The 20,724-nt window shown below is 55.6% G+C and overlaps 2 protein-coding genes across 8 annotated transcripts in view; one reads left to right on the top strand and one right to left on the bottom strand.

The window, feature by feature from the left end:
• Add1 (adducin 1) overlaps positions 1–15,993 on the top strand; it is a 68,308-nt gene extending 52,315 nt beyond the window's left edge. For 2 of the 6 annotated variants that reach the window (XM_076864259.1, XM_076864258.1), the window contains 6 exons: positions 1,557–1,901; positions 4,385–4,486; positions 5,136–5,225; positions 9,798–9,954; positions 12,213–12,311; positions 14,291–15,993. In XM_076864259.1, coding sequence (XP_076720374.1) covers positions 1,557–1,901; positions 4,385–4,486; positions 5,136–5,225; positions 9,798–9,954; positions 12,213–12,311; positions 14,291–14,631 — 1,134 coding nt within the window. In that variant the 3' untranslated portion in view covers positions 14,632–15,993. Of the gene's footprint in view, positions 1–1,556; positions 1,902–4,384; positions 4,487–5,135; positions 5,226–5,941; positions 6,035–9,797; positions 9,955–12,212; positions 12,312–12,909; positions 12,945–14,290 lie in introns of those variants that run through there. The other 4 variants (XM_076864261.2, XM_076864263.1, XM_076864262.1 and 1 more) reach the window with 4 other exon arrangements.
• Positions 15,994–16,624: 631 nt separating this feature from the next.
• Slc75a1 (solute carrier family 75 member 1) lies at positions 16,625–19,621 on the bottom strand. Of its 2 annotated transcripts, none has more exons than XM_076864264.1 (12): positions 19,383–19,621; positions 19,209–19,305; positions 19,026–19,129; positions 18,576–18,734; positions 18,341–18,502; positions 18,079–18,187; positions 17,882–17,993; positions 17,641–17,749; positions 17,458–17,548; positions 17,331–17,378; positions 17,167–17,256; positions 16,625–17,028 (listed from the first exon to the last, which is right to left on the bottom strand). In XM_076864264.1, exons 1-12 carry the CDS (start codon positions 19,554–19,556, stop codon positions 16,913–16,915), a joined length of 1,371 nt encoding a protein of 456 aa, XP_076720379.1. In that variant the 5' UTR covers positions 19,557–19,621; the 3' UTR covers positions 16,625–16,912. The 2 variants fall into 2 exon arrangements, with proteins under 2 accessions (XP_076720379.1, XP_076720380.1); XM_076864265.1 differs by having other exon boundaries at positions 16,625–17,093; positions 17,134–17,256.
• Positions 19,622–20,724: the final 1,103 nt, after the last annotated feature.

Below are 20,724 nucleotides of genomic sequence, written 5' to 3' on the forward strand. Positions count from 1 at the left end.
CCACTGAGCCCCATCCCAGCCCCAGCCTGAAGATGGCTGATTTTAAAAGTGTTTCAAAGCAGTGATGGGTAATAAAGATACCCAAGGAGGAGCAGTGCCAGAGAGAGAGAGACGGTTTCTGACGTGGGAGGAATCATCCCTACTTCGTACTGTTCTTTGTTATCTGAGACGGGGACTCACTGTGTGGCACTGGCTGGCCTTAAGCTCCTGGGCTTAAGCCACCCTCCTGCCTCAGCCTCCTGAGTAGCTGTGACCATAGTCGTGCACCACCACACCTGGCTAGAGGGTCCGCCCCTGTGTCTTCAGTCACCCTGTGTCCTTTGGCGAGCATTGTGACGTGCAGTGAGTGCACACCTGTCCAGGCACCGCCAGCCCTGTGCTGTGTGGGGGCACAGCTCTGGTGTTTTATAGCCTCCTGGGGGGCAGTGCGGGGCTCCAGGCGCAACTCAGCTCGGTCTCTGCCTCACAAGGCTGCAGTCAGGCTGTTGACCAGGGCTGGCTTCTCATCATAAGGCTCCATGGGTTTGGGGAGGGGTGCTTCCCTTCTGAGACTCCGTTTTCCTACAGCGACGGTATTCATGATGGCTTGCATCTCCAGAGCTAGCAGGGTGGGACTGTACGCTCTTTGTTGCCTGCTGCAAATGCCAGAGGCTAGAAGCATGGCAGTTGTTGCGCCTGGGCTTGAAGGGCAGGGGCAGTCACAGGAGGAGCTGAGGGCCGTCAAAAAGTCTGTCACATCTACTAAGTGCTAAGCCCTGGTGAGGAGAGATGAGGAAGATCCCCCCTTGTCTGCAGCTGCTGCCTGGCGGGACAGCTGGCAGGTGCTCCAGCAGAGGGACACGAGGTGCCACACATCTGTGCAGGCACAGCTGGGGGTTGAGAGGCAGCATTGAAGGAGGAGTGTAAGTGCCATATGCAAATTTTGCTGAGAACCAGTTGCCATGAGTGGTGTGTGGTCTTACCTGATGGTTACCACAGTGTTGAGACTGTGTGGATGAGTTTGCTCTGTGCAGTCATCAGCAGCAGGTGAGTTCTGTCAGCTTGAAAACTGAAGTCGCCACGTAAGCAATAGCCAGATCAGAAGCAGTGCTGGTACTGCCCAAGCCCTCGGGTCCCTTTTCAGTCACTTGCCATCTCAGGTGGCCACTGTTTTGTCTCTATACAACAGAGATTGCTTTTGCCTGTTTTGTACTTTTTACAAGTGGACCCAGACAGCGTGTGTCCTTTTCTACTGGTTTCCCTGGGCAGTCGGTTTGTGAGCGTGATCCACGTGGGTGCCATTGCTAGTAGAGCCTTCTCTTTCCTCACCACGGTCCACTGTGTGAGCATGACAGTTTCTTGTTCTACTTTGTGTGGCTTTCTGGGTGGTTGTGGTTGCTCAGGCACGGTGGTCCTGCTGTCAGCGTTTCGGCCTGTCTTTGGCGAGCCTGTGCCTTCTCGGCCACGTGCTTAGGATTCGTGTTGCAGAGCTGCGTGTTCTGCCTGTGGACGTCTCCACAGTGAACCCTGCTCTGAGATCTGGAGCACTGACTGTCTTTTCTTCTCTTTGGACCTAGGGCTACAGGACTGGCTATCCCTATCGATACCCTGCTCTAAGAGAGAAATCTAAAAAATACAGCGATGTGGAGGTTCCTGCTAGTGTCACTGGTTACTCCTTTGCTAGTGACGGTGATTCGGGCACTTGCTCCCCTCTCAGACACAGTTTTCAGAAGCAGCAGCGAGAGAAGACAAGATGGCTGAACTCTGGCCGGGGTGACGAAGCTTCTGAGGAAGGGCAGAATGGAAGCAGTCCCAAGTCGAAGACTAAGGTGTGGACGAACATTACACACGATCACGTGAAACCCTTGCTGCAGTCTCTCTCGTCCGGTGTCTGCGTGCCAAGCTGTATTACCAACTGCTTGGTCTGTGCCTACCTTACTGTTCATAGTTAGATGATGTAGAGCAAGTTGGGCAGCTGGGGCTTCGGAGGCTTTGGGACCCTGCCCTCTGACCCACATTGACTCATGACCCTTTCTCGTTAACTTGCCTTTCTTTTGAGCCAAAGCCCACTTTATGCCTCAGCTCAAACTCGAGTAATACTCTGCTTGAAACTGCTTAAGATACAATGCACCTCTGTAGTCATTACCCCTGAGGCTGACTCCACTCGCAGTGGAGCACTGAAGGACTCACCTGTGCTAACGTGAATGTAGGAGCTCTCTTGAACTCCAGCTGTGCTGGCTCTTAACTCCTCACGCAGCTCTGCGAGGCCTGACCCGCGCGCCAGTGCTGCCTATGCCTTGCTTCCCTCCTTGTCACAGTGTTTTCTTAAGCAGTTTTCCCCGCGGCCCGCTGGCCCATTCTCTGCTGACTCTTGTCCTCTCTCAGCACTGTTCCCTGCCCTCTGTCCCAAAGCCTCGGAAGGCTCACGCCAGCTGCCCTCTGCATGGACTGTTGCATGTGAGTAGGCGGCCATGGTGGTGAGTCTTGGACTCCTGTGGGGTGCGGCATGACCAAGTGCAGCGCAGGTCACCTGCAGGCACCAGCGACAGATGCTGCCAGGGGCTCATTTCAGTGTTAGCACTGTGCAGGGCTCCTGTCCCCTCAGAGGAGTCCCTGGTGTCCTGCTGCCAAGAGTGCTTTCCCCTCCCGTAGGCCAGCCCTTGAATCTGTCCAGCTCACATCTCAGTGCAGCAGAGCCCCTTTCCAGAGCCCTGGATGGAGTACCCCGTGGGGCAGCACAGTGGGGCCAGACCTGGCTGCATGCTGAGCTCAGTAGAGTCGGCAGCCCAGGTGACCCAAGAAGCAGGAAGCCGATAGCCACATTTCCCCTTTCAACAGTGCTTTTACTTGATAAGTTTATTTAAAAAAAAAAAAAAAAAAAGGTTTTGTCTTCCCCAGGTGGTTCTGGTGTTTTCCTGCTATGCAGTTGGCGCGGAGCCACTGTGGTCCCAAGCAGCTGTGTCACGTGGGCGGAGACCCTGCGTGGTGGCAGGCTCAGAGTGTGGGAGCACGTCTCTTCCTCTCCTGCCCTCCCTCCCTTCTTTTCTTTCTTTGGTTCACTGGTTAGAATGGTTGACCTTAAAAACAGAACCCCTCTCTGCTGCCGCTGGGGTGCTCTGCTGGCTGCCTGCCAGGTCTCTCCAGAGGGCACCCACAGCAGGCAGCATGGTTGTGAGCTCTGTGATGGTTGCCTGGAGGCAGTCCAGTCAGGCTGGTGTAGCTTGCAGCGGAGCACCTGCCTGGCAAGTGCAGGCCCTGGGTCAATCTCCCGTATTTAAAAAAAAAATGGAAAAAAGTCACTTGAGGCATTTTAGTCAATGAGTGCATCGAAGGGGATCTTGCTCAGCTGTATTTATATGTGTTTCCTATTTCCTGGATTAATACAAATTCCACGCAATGTTCCCAGGTTGGTATATTTTAATTTATAATAATTCATATTAATTTTTTAAATGGGTTCAAGCTTCTGAGGTGGCTGTTTTAACATTTTGACTAGAATTATTTATAATAAGACGCTGAGTTGTCTTTTCTCTGAGAAGGTAACCGTCAGCGAGTGCCCGCAGCTCCATGCCCATTCCACACTCTTTCGCAGTGGCTAAGCCTTTGACAGTTTGGTTGCTTCCTTAAGGTCATATGGTTTATGGCTATCTTATTGCCTCTCAAAAATATTCTGAAAGGCACACCATTTGCTTTCAAAGATGGCTTGTGTTAGTGTTCAGTGCCTACTCACGCCTCGGAGTCAGAATCTGACCCAAAGCCCATCTTGATTGGAGGCCTGAACAGCGATGAGCAGGAGGCACTGAGGCTAAGCAGCCTTTGAGGGCTCACCAGGCGCTTTATTTTGTTGGAACGGTTTTGCAACACTCAGAGGTTTCTTTTGTAAAACATGATGTCACCCCCCCACCTCGTGCTTGGGAGCTGCTGCAGTGTCCCCTGGTGGACAGTGCCGCTGTGTGTCTGGTGCTGCCACTCACTTCCACGCACAACTCTGGTGGTGCCCACTCTGCCTGCAGTGCGGACTCTCGCCCTTCCTGGGTGGCTGCGTCACATTGCTTTTCATGATCCTGTCATCTCACGCTTCCAGTTGGCTTTGGTGTTGGGGGACTCTCAGGGCGGTGGACCAATGGCCTCTGAGGGGCCTGACCCAGCTGGTCATTAGCCTGATTGCCCCGGCTCTCGTGGGCTTTCCCACTGGCCACTCCCCTTACTCCACCATTCAGTGGTTTCTGCGTGGCCACGTCTCACCCCCATGTCAGCTCTGTAGAGTGGCCCAGGGAATGTGGCCATTGGTTCAGCCGTCTGTGAGGTTCAGTGCATGAGCAGATGTGAGGTCAGTTGGACAGACGAATGCTGTGGCGTTGTGACTACTGTCATGACCCTGACTTCTCGACTGTTCTTGATATTGCAGTGGACTAAAGAGGATGGACCTAGAACTTCCACCTCTGCTGTCCCTAACCTGTTTGTCCCATTGAACACTAACCCAAAAGAGGTCCAGGAGATGAGGAACAAGGTATGTGCTGCCCTGGGCACTTGGAGGGAGCTGGGTGCAGGGTTGGAAGGGATACTGGCTGCTGTGGAGCAGAGGGGTGCTTGCTTCCAGCAGGGCAGTCTGCGCTCCCACTGAGGAAGTGAAGTCATCTCCTCATGCTGAGGCTGCGTTCCGCCATCAGTGTGGAGCAGGGGCAGCAGACATCTGGGGCCTGAGGAGTGTCGGGGTGATGCTTGCTCAGTAGCAGGTCTAGAGTAGAAGCCCCAGAGCCTGATCCAGCAAGAGTGGGTGGCTGTTCTGCCTTTCAGACTCATTCAGAGGCTCATAAACTGCACTGGTCAGAATGTGGGTTGTCAGATTGTCAGTGTTCACAACCCCCACGTATTCCCCCAGGTCACTGGGTACAGTGAAGGGCTGGGGCCCTGCCGGAGCCTTCTGGAATGTGTGGGAATTGGGACTAGTCCCTCCATTTCTGCTGACCTACACCCTGCTAAGCAGGGTGGGCCAGTGCCATTAGGCAGGTGTTCCTGGGGCGTCCTGCCATCTGGGCTGGGTGGAGCACAAGATCACCTTGGGGGTAGTGGTCCAGGTGCACAAGCAATGTGACTGGCAGTCACAGCATGACCTCTTTGTGCTGATTATGTGCTTTTCTTTTCCTTCCCATCCTTAGATCCGAGAGCAGAACTTGCAGGACATTAAGACTGCTGGCCCTCAGTCCCAGGTTTTGTGTGGTGTGGTGATGGACAGAAGCCTCGTCCAGGTGAGAGCTCAGAATGTCTCTCGTATTAGTGGGTGGTGACTCTGTGTCCGTCTGCTCCAGAGTTGTTATTAACTTGGGAGAGAATGATTTTATGAGGTGAGTATTCTAGGCAACCAGTTATCTCTGCTATGAATCCTCTTGATAAGAAGTAGACCAGCCACTTCCCTTGAGTTCTAGACCTAGCATCAGCATGCAGAGGGCTGTGCCCATCCCTGCAGACCCCTCCTTGTAGTGCATGCCTGTGTGAGGGCGCGAATGGCCAGCTCTGGGGTTAGCAGGGTGCTGTGTTAAGTGCTAGAAAAAGGAGGGTTTAATGGGCCTTTGTTCTGGAACAAGTGACGTCTGCAACACAGCACTGCTTGGGCTGCGGAGGGAGGGCCTGGTAAATGTGGTCCACATTTACATGCATTTCTGTAAAATAACTGTACTTAGTGGCACATTGAAGATAATTGTGTAAGTAGTTATCTTAGAATATGAAGATGCCACCTGATGCTTTCAAACCTGACTCTTCAGGGGTAGATGGTGATTGTTGCATTTTCTGAATCTGGCCAGCTGTGGTCCTCGTTTCATGTTTGGTGTCTGCACGTACCACTATCACCACTGCTGCGTTCACTGTTGACCGCTGTCCCTGCTGCATGCTCTTAGCTGGCTTCCCCCTGCCCGGGTGGTTGTAAGCTAGGCCTGGTGTGCTCTGATGACTCAGTTTACTGTTGCAGGACGCACCCCTCTCTGACTGTACGGAGACTATCGAAGGGCTCGAGCTTACAGAGCAGACCTTTAGTCCCGCTAAATCTCTCTATTTTAGAAAGGTACTCAACGCCCTGGCAGTCCGCGGTGCTCTTCTCCCTTTCCTGCCCCCACCACCTCCCGCTTGAGACCTTGTCTTTGTTTCTGATGTAGCTTGAAAGAGACCTCTAAATCATGTATGAGATTTCAGCAGACTCTGTTTCGCCTACTCTGTTCCTTAATTAAAACAGGGGTGTGAAGCATTGTACAGTATTGAGATATTGCTGGGAAGCGGCCAGTCTGAAGGAGACAGTGGCTGCATTGCTCAAGTTCTGCACATGACTCGTCAGTGCATGCCTTTGGGCTCCAGAGTTTACCTTTCACAAGATGCCCATTGCAGATGGTCTCGTCAGGGCTCTGCTGGCAGCCACAGCTCCCCCACAGCCCCTCCCCTTGCTTGTTCATCTTTGACCATAGCCATCAGGGGTCATTGCAGAGGAATGGATTTTTTTTTTTTTTTTTTGAGAATAGAATCCAAGGCTGTTGAATTATATCACTGCCCCAAGGAAGTGGGAAACAAAAGCAAGACAGTCATTGTCAACCTTCATTGATAAAAATGCATTTATTTTTACCTTTAAAAAAAACTTGAGTACCTGGGGTTGTGGCTCAGTGGTGGAGTGCTTGCCTAGCATGTGTGAGGACCTGGGTTTGATCCTCAGCACCACATATGAAGGAGCAAATAAAGTAAAAAAAATTCATTGGCAACCAAAAAATATTAAAAAGAAAAAAAAACTTGTTACTGTTGCAGGGAAGAAAGACATGAAAATCTGAAGTCCCACATTTTGATCTCTGTGTGCGTGGGTATCTATCTAGCCTGTCCTGGAGGTAGACAATCCTAGGTAGTAAGGGTCCTGGAGAACTTGGTGCCCATGATGGAAGGTGGCTGCCCACCGTGTCTAGAGTCTTCAGTGTTTGGCCTTCATTCAGAGGACGTAGCTTGGGCTCTGTCTTCCGCTGTAACATTTTCAGTGTGATGCAAGTCTCACTCGCATTCCAGTTCAGCTAGAAGCAGCTTTGTGCCAAGGTGCCATCTTCCTCCTGGAACCCCTGATCATGACGTGTGGCTTCATGTACTAATGCAGTGGGTTCTGCTTTCCCCGTGCTTAGAAGTTACTCCAGCTATCGTTCTTGGGGGGAGAAGGATGGGTTTCCTGGCAGCTTGTGTTTTGAGCCAGCACATTGGGCCACGAGCCGTGGTGTTCTTGTTGGTTAGCAGCACGTTGTGGATGTGCCAGGCGCCTGGGTGGAGTGCGCCCTGCACGTAAAGCAGGCCACAGCCAGTCACTGAGGTACTGTCCCCTTGGCACTGTGGTGCCTTTAAAGGATTTCATTTGTGTCGTGTTCAGCTCCCCAAAAAGCAGGCTGGCACGTGTCCCAGGACGTGCTTCTGCCTGGTGTGTCGTCTAGTTACAGCTGTGCTCTGCCCCAGTGGTGCTCAAACATGGCACGTCGCAGTCACCTGGGTGCTTCACAGATAGATGGAGGGTCTCCAGTCTCAACAGAGCTGCCTCGCTGGCTGGCCCCAGTTGAATAGATGTGGACTCCCGTCCTTTATTGCCCCAGTGGTGGGGATGGAACCCAGGGCCTCATGCCTGCTCGGCTACTGCCCCACCACTGCGCTGCCCACACTCCCAGCTTACGTGGACTCTTCCTCGAGATTTGTGCTTCTAACCTCCCCATTTCTGAAGTTCACATTTGTGTTTTGATCTTCATCCCCATCCTGATGAGACATATTTCATTTTTATGGCAGAAATGTTCTTTGACTCCATGGATGTCCTCTACTGGAGCTATTATTTTATTCTACTACTTTTTATGTCAACCTCAAAATGCAGACAGTACTGCTCCTTTGGTGCAGGGAGCTGCTTCAGCGAGGACGGTGTCCCGGAAACTCCCCTCCCCAACATATAGACTCTGCTTCCGGTCTGAGGAACAGCCCTTAGGAGAACAGCCCTTAGGACTTGGGAAGCTGGGGCTTTCTGAAGAACTTTCTTTTACCTTTAATTCCTCCCTCACTGGTGACAGCCATTCACACTGTGAAGGCCACCTTCCCATGAGGTGGTAGTTATTTCAGAAAGGAACCCTGTACCCAGTTGGAGGCACCTTCAGCTTAAGCCTTTGGGCATCTCGGTGCGGACCTGCAATAATGTTGCCACCTTCTGAATTTTATTGCTAGTGGATCGAGTAGCTGGAGTAGAGGCGTGAAGGTCTGTGTTGCAAGGTGTCCAGCTAGGAAAGGGACTGTGTGGTCTGTGTGTGCACCCTCCCCTCATGCTGTAGCGTAGGAGTGCACAGGGCAGTGAGCCCACCTCTTGGACTCACTGACCCTACCTCTTGGACTCACTGACCCTGTGCTGAGCTCCCAGCATGCGCATGGTCCACCCTAGGAGCATCCCTTTGGCTCTGCCCTGGTCTTCCTTGCATATGAAAAGCTAAAGCTCAAAGAGCTTAGGCCTCAAGCCCAGGCATGCAGAGCTTTAGGACTGGAGCCTTTGTCTTGCCCAAACGTCTCAGTCAAGTACACAGTTACTGGGCCTCTGTGTTGCTGGAGTCCTTAGTAGGTCACCTGCAGTTGGAGAGGGAGGAGGCTCCAGGCAGCCTGCTGGAGGGAGCGGCTCTGCCGCGCCCTAACTGTTCAGCCCACTTGTCCTGCACCTCAGGCTCGGCCTTGCTTTGCCTCAGAGCCAGAGGGTCACTGCCTGAGGAGCATCACCATTTGAAGTGGTCACTGTGTTTGGCAGCCCAGCAGACCCCTCCAGCCAGTAGTGAAACTGAGGCTGCTGGACAGGAAGGGGTCTGTCTCAGCCAAAGCTAATGAGTGGTGGACAAGGATTTAATTTGCTGTCTTGCCATGTCAGGGTTGCTTCTAAATGAAAAGCCACCAACCCAAGGTCAGGCCTAGGCAGCAGGAGGGCTCCCTGCTGTGACAGGCCTCCAGGCTGTGCAGTAGAGCCCCTGCTCCAGCAGGCCCTTCTCCCTGGGGTTCTGTTATGGTTAGCCTTGGAGTGCTTGGCAGTGCCACTCAGCCCAGAGCCCAATGGGTGCCCCTTATGGAGATGAGTGCTGCGGGCACAGAGGCTCCAGGCCTGGCAGTGTGTGATTCAGGGTCCTCCTGTGTTCACTGGTTTTTGGAAGCTGGCGATGAGTGAGGCGCCTATGTGTGAGCTCTTGTCAGTGTTTTCAGAATGGGCCCCAGAGCGTTGGAGAGCCAGCCCCAGACAGAGCAGCTCCAGGGCTCCTGATGGCTGCCTCTTGGGACGTGGCTTAGGAGCTGCCTTAGTGCTTTGCTTTTGCTTTGTTTAACAGATGCTCAGTTTTCCAAAACCCTCAGGCACACTCTGGTGTTGAAGGGCATGTTGTTTTGGGGTGTGTTTGGGAACTGGTTGTAAACTGTGGGCAAGACTCACCTATGCTTGGACCTTGCCATGAGAGAAGGGAACCCCCACTGTGATCAGCACAGAAAGGCCCTTTTCTATTCCTGTGGTCAGTGGGCAGGTGGAACCCTCCGGGTGGTCCGTGCTCTTGGGTCCGTACTGGGTGCCTTTACTTTTGAACCTGAAGGACCGTGGTCGGATCTCTTTTCTGGGGTTTGTTCGGCAGTGTTGAACTGTGTTTCCACATCTTCTGCCCCTGACGGCTACGCTCAGTCTAGGCCCTGGGCCCCGGGCCGTGCAGTTTGGGGCTGTCTGTCTGCTCCTGGAAAGCCTCCCTGCCCTGCCTGCAGCCTGCCTGGGAGGAGGGTGTGCCCCTTGGCCAGGCTCCTGCAGACCATGCCCCTTCTGTCCACAGGGGGAGCTGGTGACGGCCTCCAAGGCCATCATTGAGAAGGAGTACCAGCCCCACGTCATCGTGAGCACCACGGGCCCCAACCCCTTCAACACACTCACAGACCGCGAGCTGGAGGAGTACCGCAGGGAGGTGGAGCGGAAGCAGAAGGGCTCTGAAGGTGAGTGGGAAGCAGCAGCCTGAGGCTTCCCAGTGAGGAGAGTCCTGTGCATGAAGCGCAGACTGTGGCCTTGTTGAGGCCTGCACATCATCCAGCACACATTCCCGAGAATTTGAGAAGTTGAACACATTTGGGAATAGTGCCGTGAAGGGGTGGCCTCAGAGAACTCTGTGTCCCCGTCCCACCGTGTGCACCCTGCACCTGGGGTGGTCCTGCTTGGGAGTGGCCCCAGCAGCAGTTGGGCCCGCTGTGCTATGCAGAGAACTCTAGGGTGTGAGGGGCCGGCCGATCTTCCAGCGGGGTTCTGTCTGTGTGGAGCGATGAGAGCATCCCAGGAGAATCCGCTAGTTAGTGGGGGAGCTGCCCGAGTGTCCACGACACTGGCTTTTCATACGCACAGTGATTCAGCTCCACGGAGAAGACGCCGCCTCTGCTCCATGGGAATCACTAACACTGAATACTGATGGTTCCTAAGGGCCAGCCCCGCAGGAAGTGTTCTGCCAATAGACATCCTGTCTCCTTCTCAAGGTGACCCTGAGAGGAGGGCCCACCCCTGCAGCTGGGTCCTGGGAGATGGAGACGGAGCTCTGCAGGAACACGGCAGCTCTGCCCGTCCTGGCTCTGTGGCTTGGGGTCTTCTTCATAGACCCTGAGGGTTTCCCTGTGCTGGGGTGATCACTGGCCATGAGTAGCATGTCGACACCCTGATGATCTCAAACCATGCCCAGAAGGGGCCACATGCTGGCCTAGCCTCCTTCTCTTGGTGACTTACTGACATAGGTCGCCGTGATTTTGTGAATGATGATTGGACACTTTTATAACACATGAAAATAAATGGAACTGAGTGCCAGAGTCTCAAGGAGCAAGTATTTCCAAACTATAGGTTTTTTTTTTTAAAAGAGAGAGAGAGAGAGAGAGAGAGATAATTTTTGTTTAATATTTATTTTTTAGTTATTGGAGGACACAGCATCTTTGTTTTTGTGTGTGGTGCTGAGGATCGAATCTGGGCCGCACGCACGCCAGGCGAGCGTGCTACCGCTTGAGTCACATCCCCAGCTCAAAAACTTTAGGTTTTGAAAAGTGGAACCAAAAGTTTTGAGAACTAACAAAGAAGTAGTCCTCCCATTGCCTCCTGGAATGCTGGAGCAGGGCACATGTGGCCGGGAGAACCTTCTTGGTCAAGGTTCTAGTCCTGCAGGGAGGAGACACTCAGGCCTTTGGTTTCTGGAAAGCAGCAGTGCCCTTGGCCGGGAGGCAGCTGGCCTGGGAGAGGGGTCTGCGGTCAGAGAATAGACGAGAGGTCTGAGGAACAGGGTTGCACGGACTATTTTTTCTAAGTGAGAAACAGGCAGGGGTTTCTGAACCCAGGGTTTTAGTTCCTGCAGTTTTCTTTCCTTTTGCTGTTTTATCAGTCGATTTCAGAAAAAGAAAGAAAAATCATTGCAGTTATCAAGTTTACTTTATTGATAAGAATGTTCTGCGTAAGAAATCAAGACCAAAGTTGTGGTGGCATGACACTGGGAGGTGGTGATTGGGACTGGGAGGTGATGAGTGAGACGAGGCCGTGAAGCTGCCGGCCACTCGCTCCACAGAGGATAGGTGGGTCTAGCTTTTCAGTCTGTCGCAGGGACACTGGCAGGTTTTCTTGGGAATATGAATAGAAATTAACTTTGTACCCAAGATTGGTTAAACTTCAAATAAACACTCACTTGTAGTCAGTCTCTTGATCCTTTTCCAAAAGCTAGCAGACACAAAGCCCTGCTGTGGCTGTTCCAGAACATGCCCTGGGAAGCCAGTATGACCTCTGAGGCCGTCTGCTGCTCAAGAGATTGGGCTAGTCGGTTTGCCTCGCTGTGCCTCTCTCCTACCCGGTGCATAGGACACCTAGGAGGAGGAGAGGTCTCCTTGGGCTTGTGGTTCCTGAGGTTTCAGTCCCTGGTTGGTGGGCTCCCTTGCTTTGGGCCTATGGTGAGCAGCTTTCATGGCAGGGAGGGCCTGGTGGAGCACCGCTCCTGCCCCTGTGGAGGCAGGGAAGAAAGATGGAGCCTCCCAATATCCCCATCAAAGACATTTCCCGCAGGGACCTTCCTCCTCCACCCAGGCTTCCCTGCCTTCCTGAGGAACCGTCAGCCAGGGACCAGATCTGCAGCACATGAACTCTTGTGGGACACCTGTAAATTTCAAACCCTAATGCAGGCTTGAGGGTCCTGGGGTTGCAAGTCCCATGCGCCATGTTCTTGTTTTGTGTGTACCTGCAGACAATCTGGATGAGGCAAGAGAGCAGAAGGAAGAGAGCCTTCCAGACCAGTCGGCTGTGCCCCACACTCCCCCCAGCACCCCTGTCAAGCTTGAAGAAGGTGAGCTCTGGTGGAGGCGGGGGTGCGGTGGCCCTGATGTGGGAGGGTGCATGCCTGTGCACTGGCACCTAGTTGTGGCACTAGTTCTATTAACCTGAATAAACAAGTGTGTAGGCCTGACCCAGCTCTGGAGTCCCCCGGCCTCTCCTCCTCCATCTGTTCTGTGCTGGGTAACCTGAGGCAGAACAGAGCCCAGCAATTATGATCGTGGGAGGGCAACTTCAGGGGTGGGACCCACCACGGTTCTCGTGCCAGCTTTGCCCGTTGCTTGCCTACTTACCATCCTTCGTCATGTCGAGAGGGCACCTGAGTGCCTTCCATTGTCGGGCTGCAGGATGCTTGACCTGCCACACCAGGCAGATGCCGAGAGGCTGTGTGTATCCTACTTGCCTCTCGGACTGTCGCACGTCCGTGGTGTGTGATCTGACACGTCTGTGTCTCAGTCTCGTACATCTCTGTCTCCCGTGAAGCCTGTGGCTTCCCTCCCCATTCTGTGTCCTACAAGAGTGGCTTGGCCTTTCTTGTGGAACCCGGTGGCTGTGACTGAGTGCATAGACTCTCTCCTGTGCTTCTCTTTCTCGCGGCCGCCTTTCAACAGGAGCTGGATGTGCTAAAGAGTACCTGCTGCCCTAGTAAGTACTGCCCGCGCCTGGCGCTCTGCTCTCACACCCCTGCCTCTGCTTTGCCTCGTTCTCCTGCTTCTTTGTTGTTTATTAAGTTTTGTTTTATGTTTATTCAAAACAAAAACAGAGGCCCTCTTTTTTTTTGTACCCAACCCTTCAGTGGCCTCCCCATGAGTGAGTTTACCTGAGCACTGTGCAGGGCAGCGGCCTGCATGGATGGTGGGATGGACTGTCTGGGGCCGCCACACACTGGACAGTGTGGCTCAGAGCAGCCTGGGTCTAAAAATGGAGTTTTTAAGTTCATCCTCTGAGAATCTCTCTTGATGGTTGGGTCAGATGTAAATGCAGATGAGGTTTTGCCAGGTGGGTTCTTCCACTAGGTGCATGGAGTCCTGTTTATTTGGACCTGTGTTTAAACTGCCATTGGCAATTTGAAGTGAGCTGAAGAGGATATTAATACTTTTTAAGAAATGTGACATTTGTCAAATGATGGAAAGTAAGAGTGCATGCCGGGGCCTCTATCTTGGAGCGTTAGCTGCTATGAGCTTGCCAGAGGGAGCCCTAATCCCTCCGGGTGGGGAGGTGCCTGCACCCCCAGCCTTCCCTCCTGCTCTGAGTGTGGCGTGGAGTGACGGAACAGGGCAACGAGTAGGGTGGACTGTGGGGCACCCCTGCTCCCTAAGCTACAGCAGTGTGGGGCCTGGAACATGTGTGGCCAGGCCTCTCCAGCCCTGCTTAGCTCCCGGTCCTGAGCTGTGCTTGACTTCTGAGTACTAAGTGGTTTGGTGTTGCCTAACATGCAGCTGCTTGTTACTTTGTAGACTACGTAAAACCTCCAACACTGGTGTCCCTGGGGTGGGTGTAGGCATGTGGGTAGACGGAAACCAGCCAGACCTAGGCTTTCTGGAGACAGGTGACATTTTGCTCTTTCCTGTTGAGTTATAACTTCCCTTATAGTTCATTTTTCTTTCCACTCTCCAGCCTAAATGGCTTTGTTTTGTTGGAGGTCTGTGCTCCTGGGGTCTGGGGTTCGCTCATGGTTCTCTCCTGGCTGCCCTTGGGGAAGACCAGATGTTGTGGAACCAATTCGAGGCTTAATTTTAGGCCAGAGCTCAGCATGAAGGCTGTGCTCCTCAGGAAGCTCGAGATGCTCCCCACCGGAGGCGCCAGACATCCTTGGAGACAGACCTTATCTAACGTTAGTTTCACCCAGCTAAGGTAGAGAAGGTCTAGTTAGAGCTTCTTGTCTTGGAAAACGCAGAGTCCCTTGAGTGGCCGCTCCTTCTGCTGACACTAGGCAGCTGGCGACCAGGCAGGAGCCCTAAAGCCTTTCTCCCACTCCCACCCTGCTGCCAGACCTTCTGCAGGAGCCGGCTCCCGGAGACGACAGCGATGCTGCCACCTTCAAGCCGATGCTACCTGACCTATCCCCCGACGAGCCTTCAGAAGCACTTGGCTTCTCGACTCTAGAGGAGGAGGAAGCCCAGGGTCCCCCAAGCCCTACCCCAGACCCCGATGCTGACCCTGAGCCAGCCTTAGCCCCAGTAGCTGAGGAGACGGCCCCCCCAGCTGCTGAGGAGGGGTCTGCTGTGGATCCTGGCAGCGACGGGTCTCCAGGCAAGTCCCCGTCTAAGAAGAAGAAGAAGTTCCGCACTCCTTCCTTCCTGAAGAAGAGCAAGAAGAGGGGCGACTCCTGAAGGCCCGGCCTGCACTGTCCTGTCTGAAGCAGCTCTGAATCTGCCAGAGTCCCTGGTTATGTCTGTGTTCTGTCCTCTTGTGTAATGGAATGCGAAAAGCCAAGCCCTCTACCTAGCTAGGCCCCTCCCGCCTGTGCCCAGCCCCATGCAGACTGGTGCTGACCGCCCACGTGTGCACTCTGCTGCCCCCCCCCCCCCGCCCCGCCCCGCCTCGCCTCGGGTTCTGGGGGAGATGGACCTCTAAGTCATGGTCCTGGCTGGAACTGGAAGGCACCAGAGGCTTCTACCAGCTCTGGCACTGTCCCCCTGGGCCTTGACCACTTCATCCTTCCTGTTGTGAAATAACTCTCTGCTCGGCTTCCTCTTCACCCCAAGGTGTCTCAGGTGACTGAATCAGACTTGTGGTTTTTGCTGGCGTCACCTGCTCAGTGACCTCCCTCTTTCCTGCACACAGCCTTGGTGCTGTGCAGCACTCCTGTGCCTACCCCGTGGCCCCAGGGCTGCCTTGAAGAGGTGGGTTTGGGCAGGATGCTGGGCCTGCACATGCCCAGTGCTATGCTCCGTATGGGCTGATGGACAGCCCCCACCACAACCAGATTCACAGGGAAGGGGATGCCCAGAGGGGAGAAGAGTCTTTTCTTTTTGGCAGGTTTGCAATTTAGCTTCCTTTCTCACTAAATGTGAACAGACCACTTGAGTTTTCTTTCTGGAGCCTCTGGCAGACTGCAGAGAGCACTGCCTGCCTGTGTGGGGGTTCAGAACTGATGGCAGGCTGCTCCCACCCTAACTCGGCCTACAAGATGCCCAGGTTCTGATGAAAGTGAACTCAAAGACAGAAGGCTTGACTCGGTGGCCTCTTGCGTCCTTCTCTCCTTTGTCAATACTGCTGTGAATCTTCACTTAACTCATCCCTGGAAAAGGGCTGGAGGCTGCTCAGTGGGTGGCTAGATAAGTCCTCAAAGGTGGCTGGTGCCAGGAGCTGTGGGGTGCCTGCCAGGGGACCCAGAGGCGTCCCACCAGGGAGCGGTGGGTAGCACTGGTGCCACATCTTCAGCATGGTGGGCTGAATGCCCACAACCCCACCAACACTGTGCCTGAGCGGGACCCGAGGCTGGTGGCAGGGTGGCCCAGGGCCTGCTGCCAAGGTGGCATGAAGTTTCCCACCTTTGTCCTGGACCCTGCCTTTTGTCCCTCCTCACCCCCTCCCCCTCCCCCATATACGCAGTGACCTTCAGTTTTCACTTTTGTAGTCTAATCCTTTGTATCACAACATGAAATGTAGTTGCACTCACGATGCAGACGCCTGTGTGTCCTTTCCTCATTGTAATATGTTTTACTCACAAATAAACTCTTTAAGCAGTTTCTGAGTTTGGGAACCAATTTTATTTTAGTATTTTTCTTGCCTTGAAGTAGGATTTCCAAGTTTTTGTGCCCCCCCCTTTTTTGAGATGGGGGGGGGTCTTGCTGTGTTGCCCAGGCCGGTCTGTCAACCCAGGGGCTTAGTGATTCCTTGCCTCAGTTTCCAGGCAGTTTGAGTCACCTATCTGTGCCACTGTGGCCACCGTCAGTGTTTATTTCTTGCTCAGCTGTTCCCTGCAGCTGTGGACTAGGAACGTGCATCTAACTTAGTGCCCCTGCTGGGACTCCCTGGGGAACCTGAGGTGGCATTTGGAAGCTGCTGGACAGGACACTGAGCACATGAGCCTGTCCTGACAGTCTGTCCCCCAAATGTTCCTATTCCAGTGAGCTGGAATAGGAACAGCAGTGTGGCCATATCTGATGGGAAGGGGTCGGGAATAGCGACAGCCTAAGGCTCTGCCTCTTGTCTGCCAACAGGACTGACCCACGGCCTTGGGTCCGTGCCTGACTCCCCAAGCATCTGCTGAGGAGGACCCAGGCTCCAGGACACTGTGTTCTGTCCTAACTAAGAGCCACCCAGCTGCAGTTTCAGCTCTTGGCGGTGGCTGGTGGAGCAGAACAGAAAGGCACCTGGTGGAAAATAGTTGCTTTATTGGTCATTAAGAAGCCTGGGCAGTGGCCAACACCACCAATGAGAGGAACGAACAGAAAACTTGATGTTCTTGGAGTCACCAACCCTGCCTGGGCCTCTGGAGTGAGAAGAGGGTAAGGCTGCCCAGACTCGCCCCATCCCACCCCAGGGTGGGGGAAGAGTGGGCAAGCCTCTCTTCCTAGACGGGGAAGGCAGGGACTTGGGGGCAGGGGCTCTGGTCCAGGCTCCCACTTAGAGCAAGGGTGGTCCCGTGTGGGCCATGCAGCTCAGCTACTCGGCCTTGAGAATGGGCGCTGGATGTCTCAGCTTCAGCAAGAGGAGGAAGGGGAACAGGAAGAGCCCCGAGCACACGGTGAAGCAGACCTGGGCCCCAGCCAGCCAGTACACTGTGGAGAGTCGGACAGGCTCACCCGGGCCCCCAGGACCGAGGACCCCCGCACCCTCCCACTCCCTGTCAGACCAAGAACAGCGCTGGGTAGCCGAGGGATCACACAGCACGCTGAATGCTGTCCCACAGTCCTCACCTGAGGCAGCTACCATGGGCCCCACCGCTCTGGCCAGGGCACCCAGGCTCCGCAGAGTGCCCATGACAGTGCCCTTCTGTCCTGGAGAACCTGTGGGGAGAGACCTCATCAAGTGCCTTCCAGTCACCTCTCACCTTGGTGTCCTTGGCCCTGGAAGGACTTACCATAGCTGGCAACCACGGAGGACAGGCAAGGCACCACGACAGCAGCGGCTGGTGGGGACATTGGAGGCATCTGTCAGCCCAGAGGACAGGGTTGGGGCTCCCCCTCCAACCCTGCAGGGCCACTCACCAAAGGAGTAGAGCAGCAGCCCCAGGCCCAGCATGGGCAGTGAGTGTCCCCAGCCAATGAGAAGGAAGGCTGGCACCAGCAGCAGCAGGGCCTGTGGTGGTCACATAGCTTCAAGACCAGCTCTGCTGCCCACCCACAGAACCCAGGGTACCACCTACCACCCACTGGAGGGGAAGCCCCTACCCTCTTGACAGCTGCCACTTCCCCGCCAGGGCTGATTCGCCGAGCGTAGGTGCCCTGGATGGTGGCCATGGTGAGACCGATGAAGAAAAACATCTTGCCCTGCTGCAGGCTGGGAGGCAGAGGGTGAGTCCAGCCCTCAGCCTGGGGGCCTGGAGCCCGAGTGGGGCAGGGGCAGGGTGGAGGGCAGCAGGCTGCTGGGGGAAACTGAACCCTGAGGCAGGGCGTGCTCAGTGGGACCCACCTGCTAAACTGGAAGTGCTGGTGTGCCAGGAAACTCAGCGTGTACTCCAGCCCCGAGAACAGGAAGAGGTAGAGGAAGTAGACCAGGCCCAGGCCGCGCAGGCTGCCAAGCTCTGCAGGGCAGCAGGGGGCGCACGTGGGCCTCGGAACAGGCAGCCAAGGTCTGGAAAGCCCTGGTAGGAAGGGCAGGCTCCTTACTGTCTTTGGCAGGTGGGTCCTGGCCTCGAGCAACAGCTGCAAAGCGCAGGAGGGCCACAGGGCTGAGCAGGTCAGCAGCAGCGCGGAAGCCCAGGGCGACCGAGGGTGCCTGCGGGGAGTTGGAGAGGCCTACCAGCTTAAGGAACAGCACTGCCCCGGCACTGCAGGCCCCAAGACACCAAAGAGGGCAGCACAGCTCCCTTGGCACCAGACAGTGACACAGACTGAGAGGACATTCCACGGAACCCAACCTCCAGCTTACGCGCTTCTCTGGGGGTAGCGTCTCTGGCAGGAAGCAGAAGATGAAGAGCAGGTTGGAGACTGCGAAGAAGAGGCTGAGCCAGGGTGCCATCTCCACAGACAGGGAGGCACCGAGCATGGGGCCCAGTGTGAAGGCCAAGGAGAAGGCCACTCCAATCACTGCCTGGGGAGAAGGCCATCAGAGCGGGGCAGAGAGGCCCAGGCCCAGGCCCCCTCATCCAGGCCTGTGCACTCACCATGCCTTGGCTGCGGGCTGGAGGTGAGCCCAGGTCAGCAACGATGGCTGTGGAGAGGCTGACGTTCCCCTTGCTGATGCCCCCAATCACCCTGGAGGCCAGAAAGGCCGCGAAGCTCCGGGATGCTGCCCACACCGCATAGGAGGCAACCAGACCCGCCTGGCAGGGCAGGTGGAATCACTCGTGGCCAGGAGGGGCTTCGAGGGGGCGAGCAGGCCCAGGCCACGCTCCTTGGGCCCCGCCTCAGCCCCCAGTACCCCCGGTGGCAGGAGTGGCCGAGGCCCCCCGGCTCGGCCGCCGGCACCAGTCATCCTTCCAGGGCCAACCGTGGCGAGGAGGGACCCACAGCCACCCTTTTTTTGCCCATGCCCAGCCAAGCCCATCCCGCGGCTGCTGGGTGGGCGGGAGGAGGCCGGGCCACCCCGTGGGCACCTGGTTCGAGGAACGTACCAAGGACAGCAGCATCATTGGGCGCCGCCCCAGGGAGTCGGAGGCGGCCCCGGTGAGCGGCGAGGAGAGGAACTGCAGGAAGGAGAAGGCCGAGCCGATCAGACCTGAGCGACAGGGACAGGTCAGGGGCGGCCCGCGCGCCCGGGCAGGCCTGGGGGTCGCGGAGGGCCGCGGGCCGCCTACCTCCGAACAGCACGCTGTGGTAGCGCTCCTCCGCCGGCACCCCGATGGCCGCGGCGAACCAGTCCACGCCGCGCTGCCACGAGCCGTAGAGCGGGTCCTGGGGACAAGGAGCAGGGTCTGGGCGGGCGCGCGGGGCAGGGCGGGCGCGCGGGGCAGGGCGGCCGGGAGTCTCACGTTCGCGCGGCCGTGGCTCTCCAGCAGCCCGGGTAGCAGGGGCAGCAGCAGCGTGAAGGCCAAGAGGTCCAGCAGCAGGCCCAGGAAGAGCACGACCACCACGCGGCGCTCGGGCGCGGGCCGCCGGCGTATGGGCGGGCGCGGGGTGCAGCCAGCGTCCGCCCCCCACCCCATGGCGCCCCAGGCCTGCTGCACCGACCACAGAGGCAGAAGGGCGCGCGGAAACGGACGCGGGACACCTCCCAGGCCCCGCCCCTTCCGGCGGCAGAACGCTCCGCCCCCACCGCGCTGCAGCCCGGGTTCTGGGGTGACTCTGGGCGTGTTCGTGCATCGCGCAGCGGGACAGCACCAGTGGCTTGGTCCCGTTTCTCGCCGGCCCTCCCGGATGGGGCAGCCGGGTCAACGTCCAGAGCTCATTCAGCTTACAGGGGATGAACTGGAGGCTGCCCAAGGGTCCCGTCTGCGCCTACGTGGCCGCGAAGAAGGGACCAGCCCGCTCTTCTGGATGTCGCACACCTGGCAAGCCTCCCAGAAGGATCCCAGGTAAGACGCCTGCGTGTGGTCCCACTGGCCCACGCCTCACGGGACCGCCTTCCTCCTGCCAGCCCACGGTGTTCTTGACAATTTGGGCTTGAGCCTGGCATGCCACTGAAGCCAGATTTAAAGATAGGTAGGTAGGTAGTGTAGTTAGGTAAATCGGGTCTAATATGGATAACAGAATGGAGCCCAGGAAAGCAGAGGAGCACTTGGGAAATTGAAATGTGAATGTCCTCAAGGCCCAGAGCCCATCCCAAGGAAATGTTAATAAAGCAGCACCCAGCAAACATGGAGATGCCAATCCAAAAGTCCTTCCTTCCCAGATTACTCCTTAGGCCCATTTGTCCCCCACCCTTTGGGCCTTCCCACCTACATTCCATCACTGAAAGATAACAGAACAGAGGACAGGAATGCAGGAAAGCTGAAAGAAAACTTTAGCTATAAAAAGGGGAAGACATCCACCTTCCACGGATTGCACCTCTAGGGTCCCCTTCTTGAGAGAAAAGTATTTTCTGCTGTCCTTTAATAAAGCCTTCTCTGGTGCTATACTTCAGCATTGGGGAAGCAAGGACTCGTCACCGGTAAACAGTGGTAACACCACCAAGGGTGCCCTGTTGTCCTGTGCACCCGATTCTGAGCCCCAGACCTGCTAGTCTAACAGTGGCCCTGACACTACCTCTTTGTGGTCTCAAAGGCACTCCACAAGTGTTCATTCTGGGTCCCAACCGTGGCCCCAATACCTTCTCTCACACCCAAAGTCAAGCTCTGGATTATCCTTATCCACCTCTTTGGTGAGATGTCACAC

The sequence above is a fragment of the Callospermophilus lateralis genome, chromosome 8 (assembly GCF_048772815.1).
Source record: "Callospermophilus lateralis isolate mCalLat2 chromosome 8, mCalLat2.hap1, whole genome shotgun sequence".
NCBI classification, from domain to species: Eukaryota; Metazoa; Chordata; class Mammalia; order Rodentia; family Sciuridae; genus Callospermophilus; species Callospermophilus lateralis.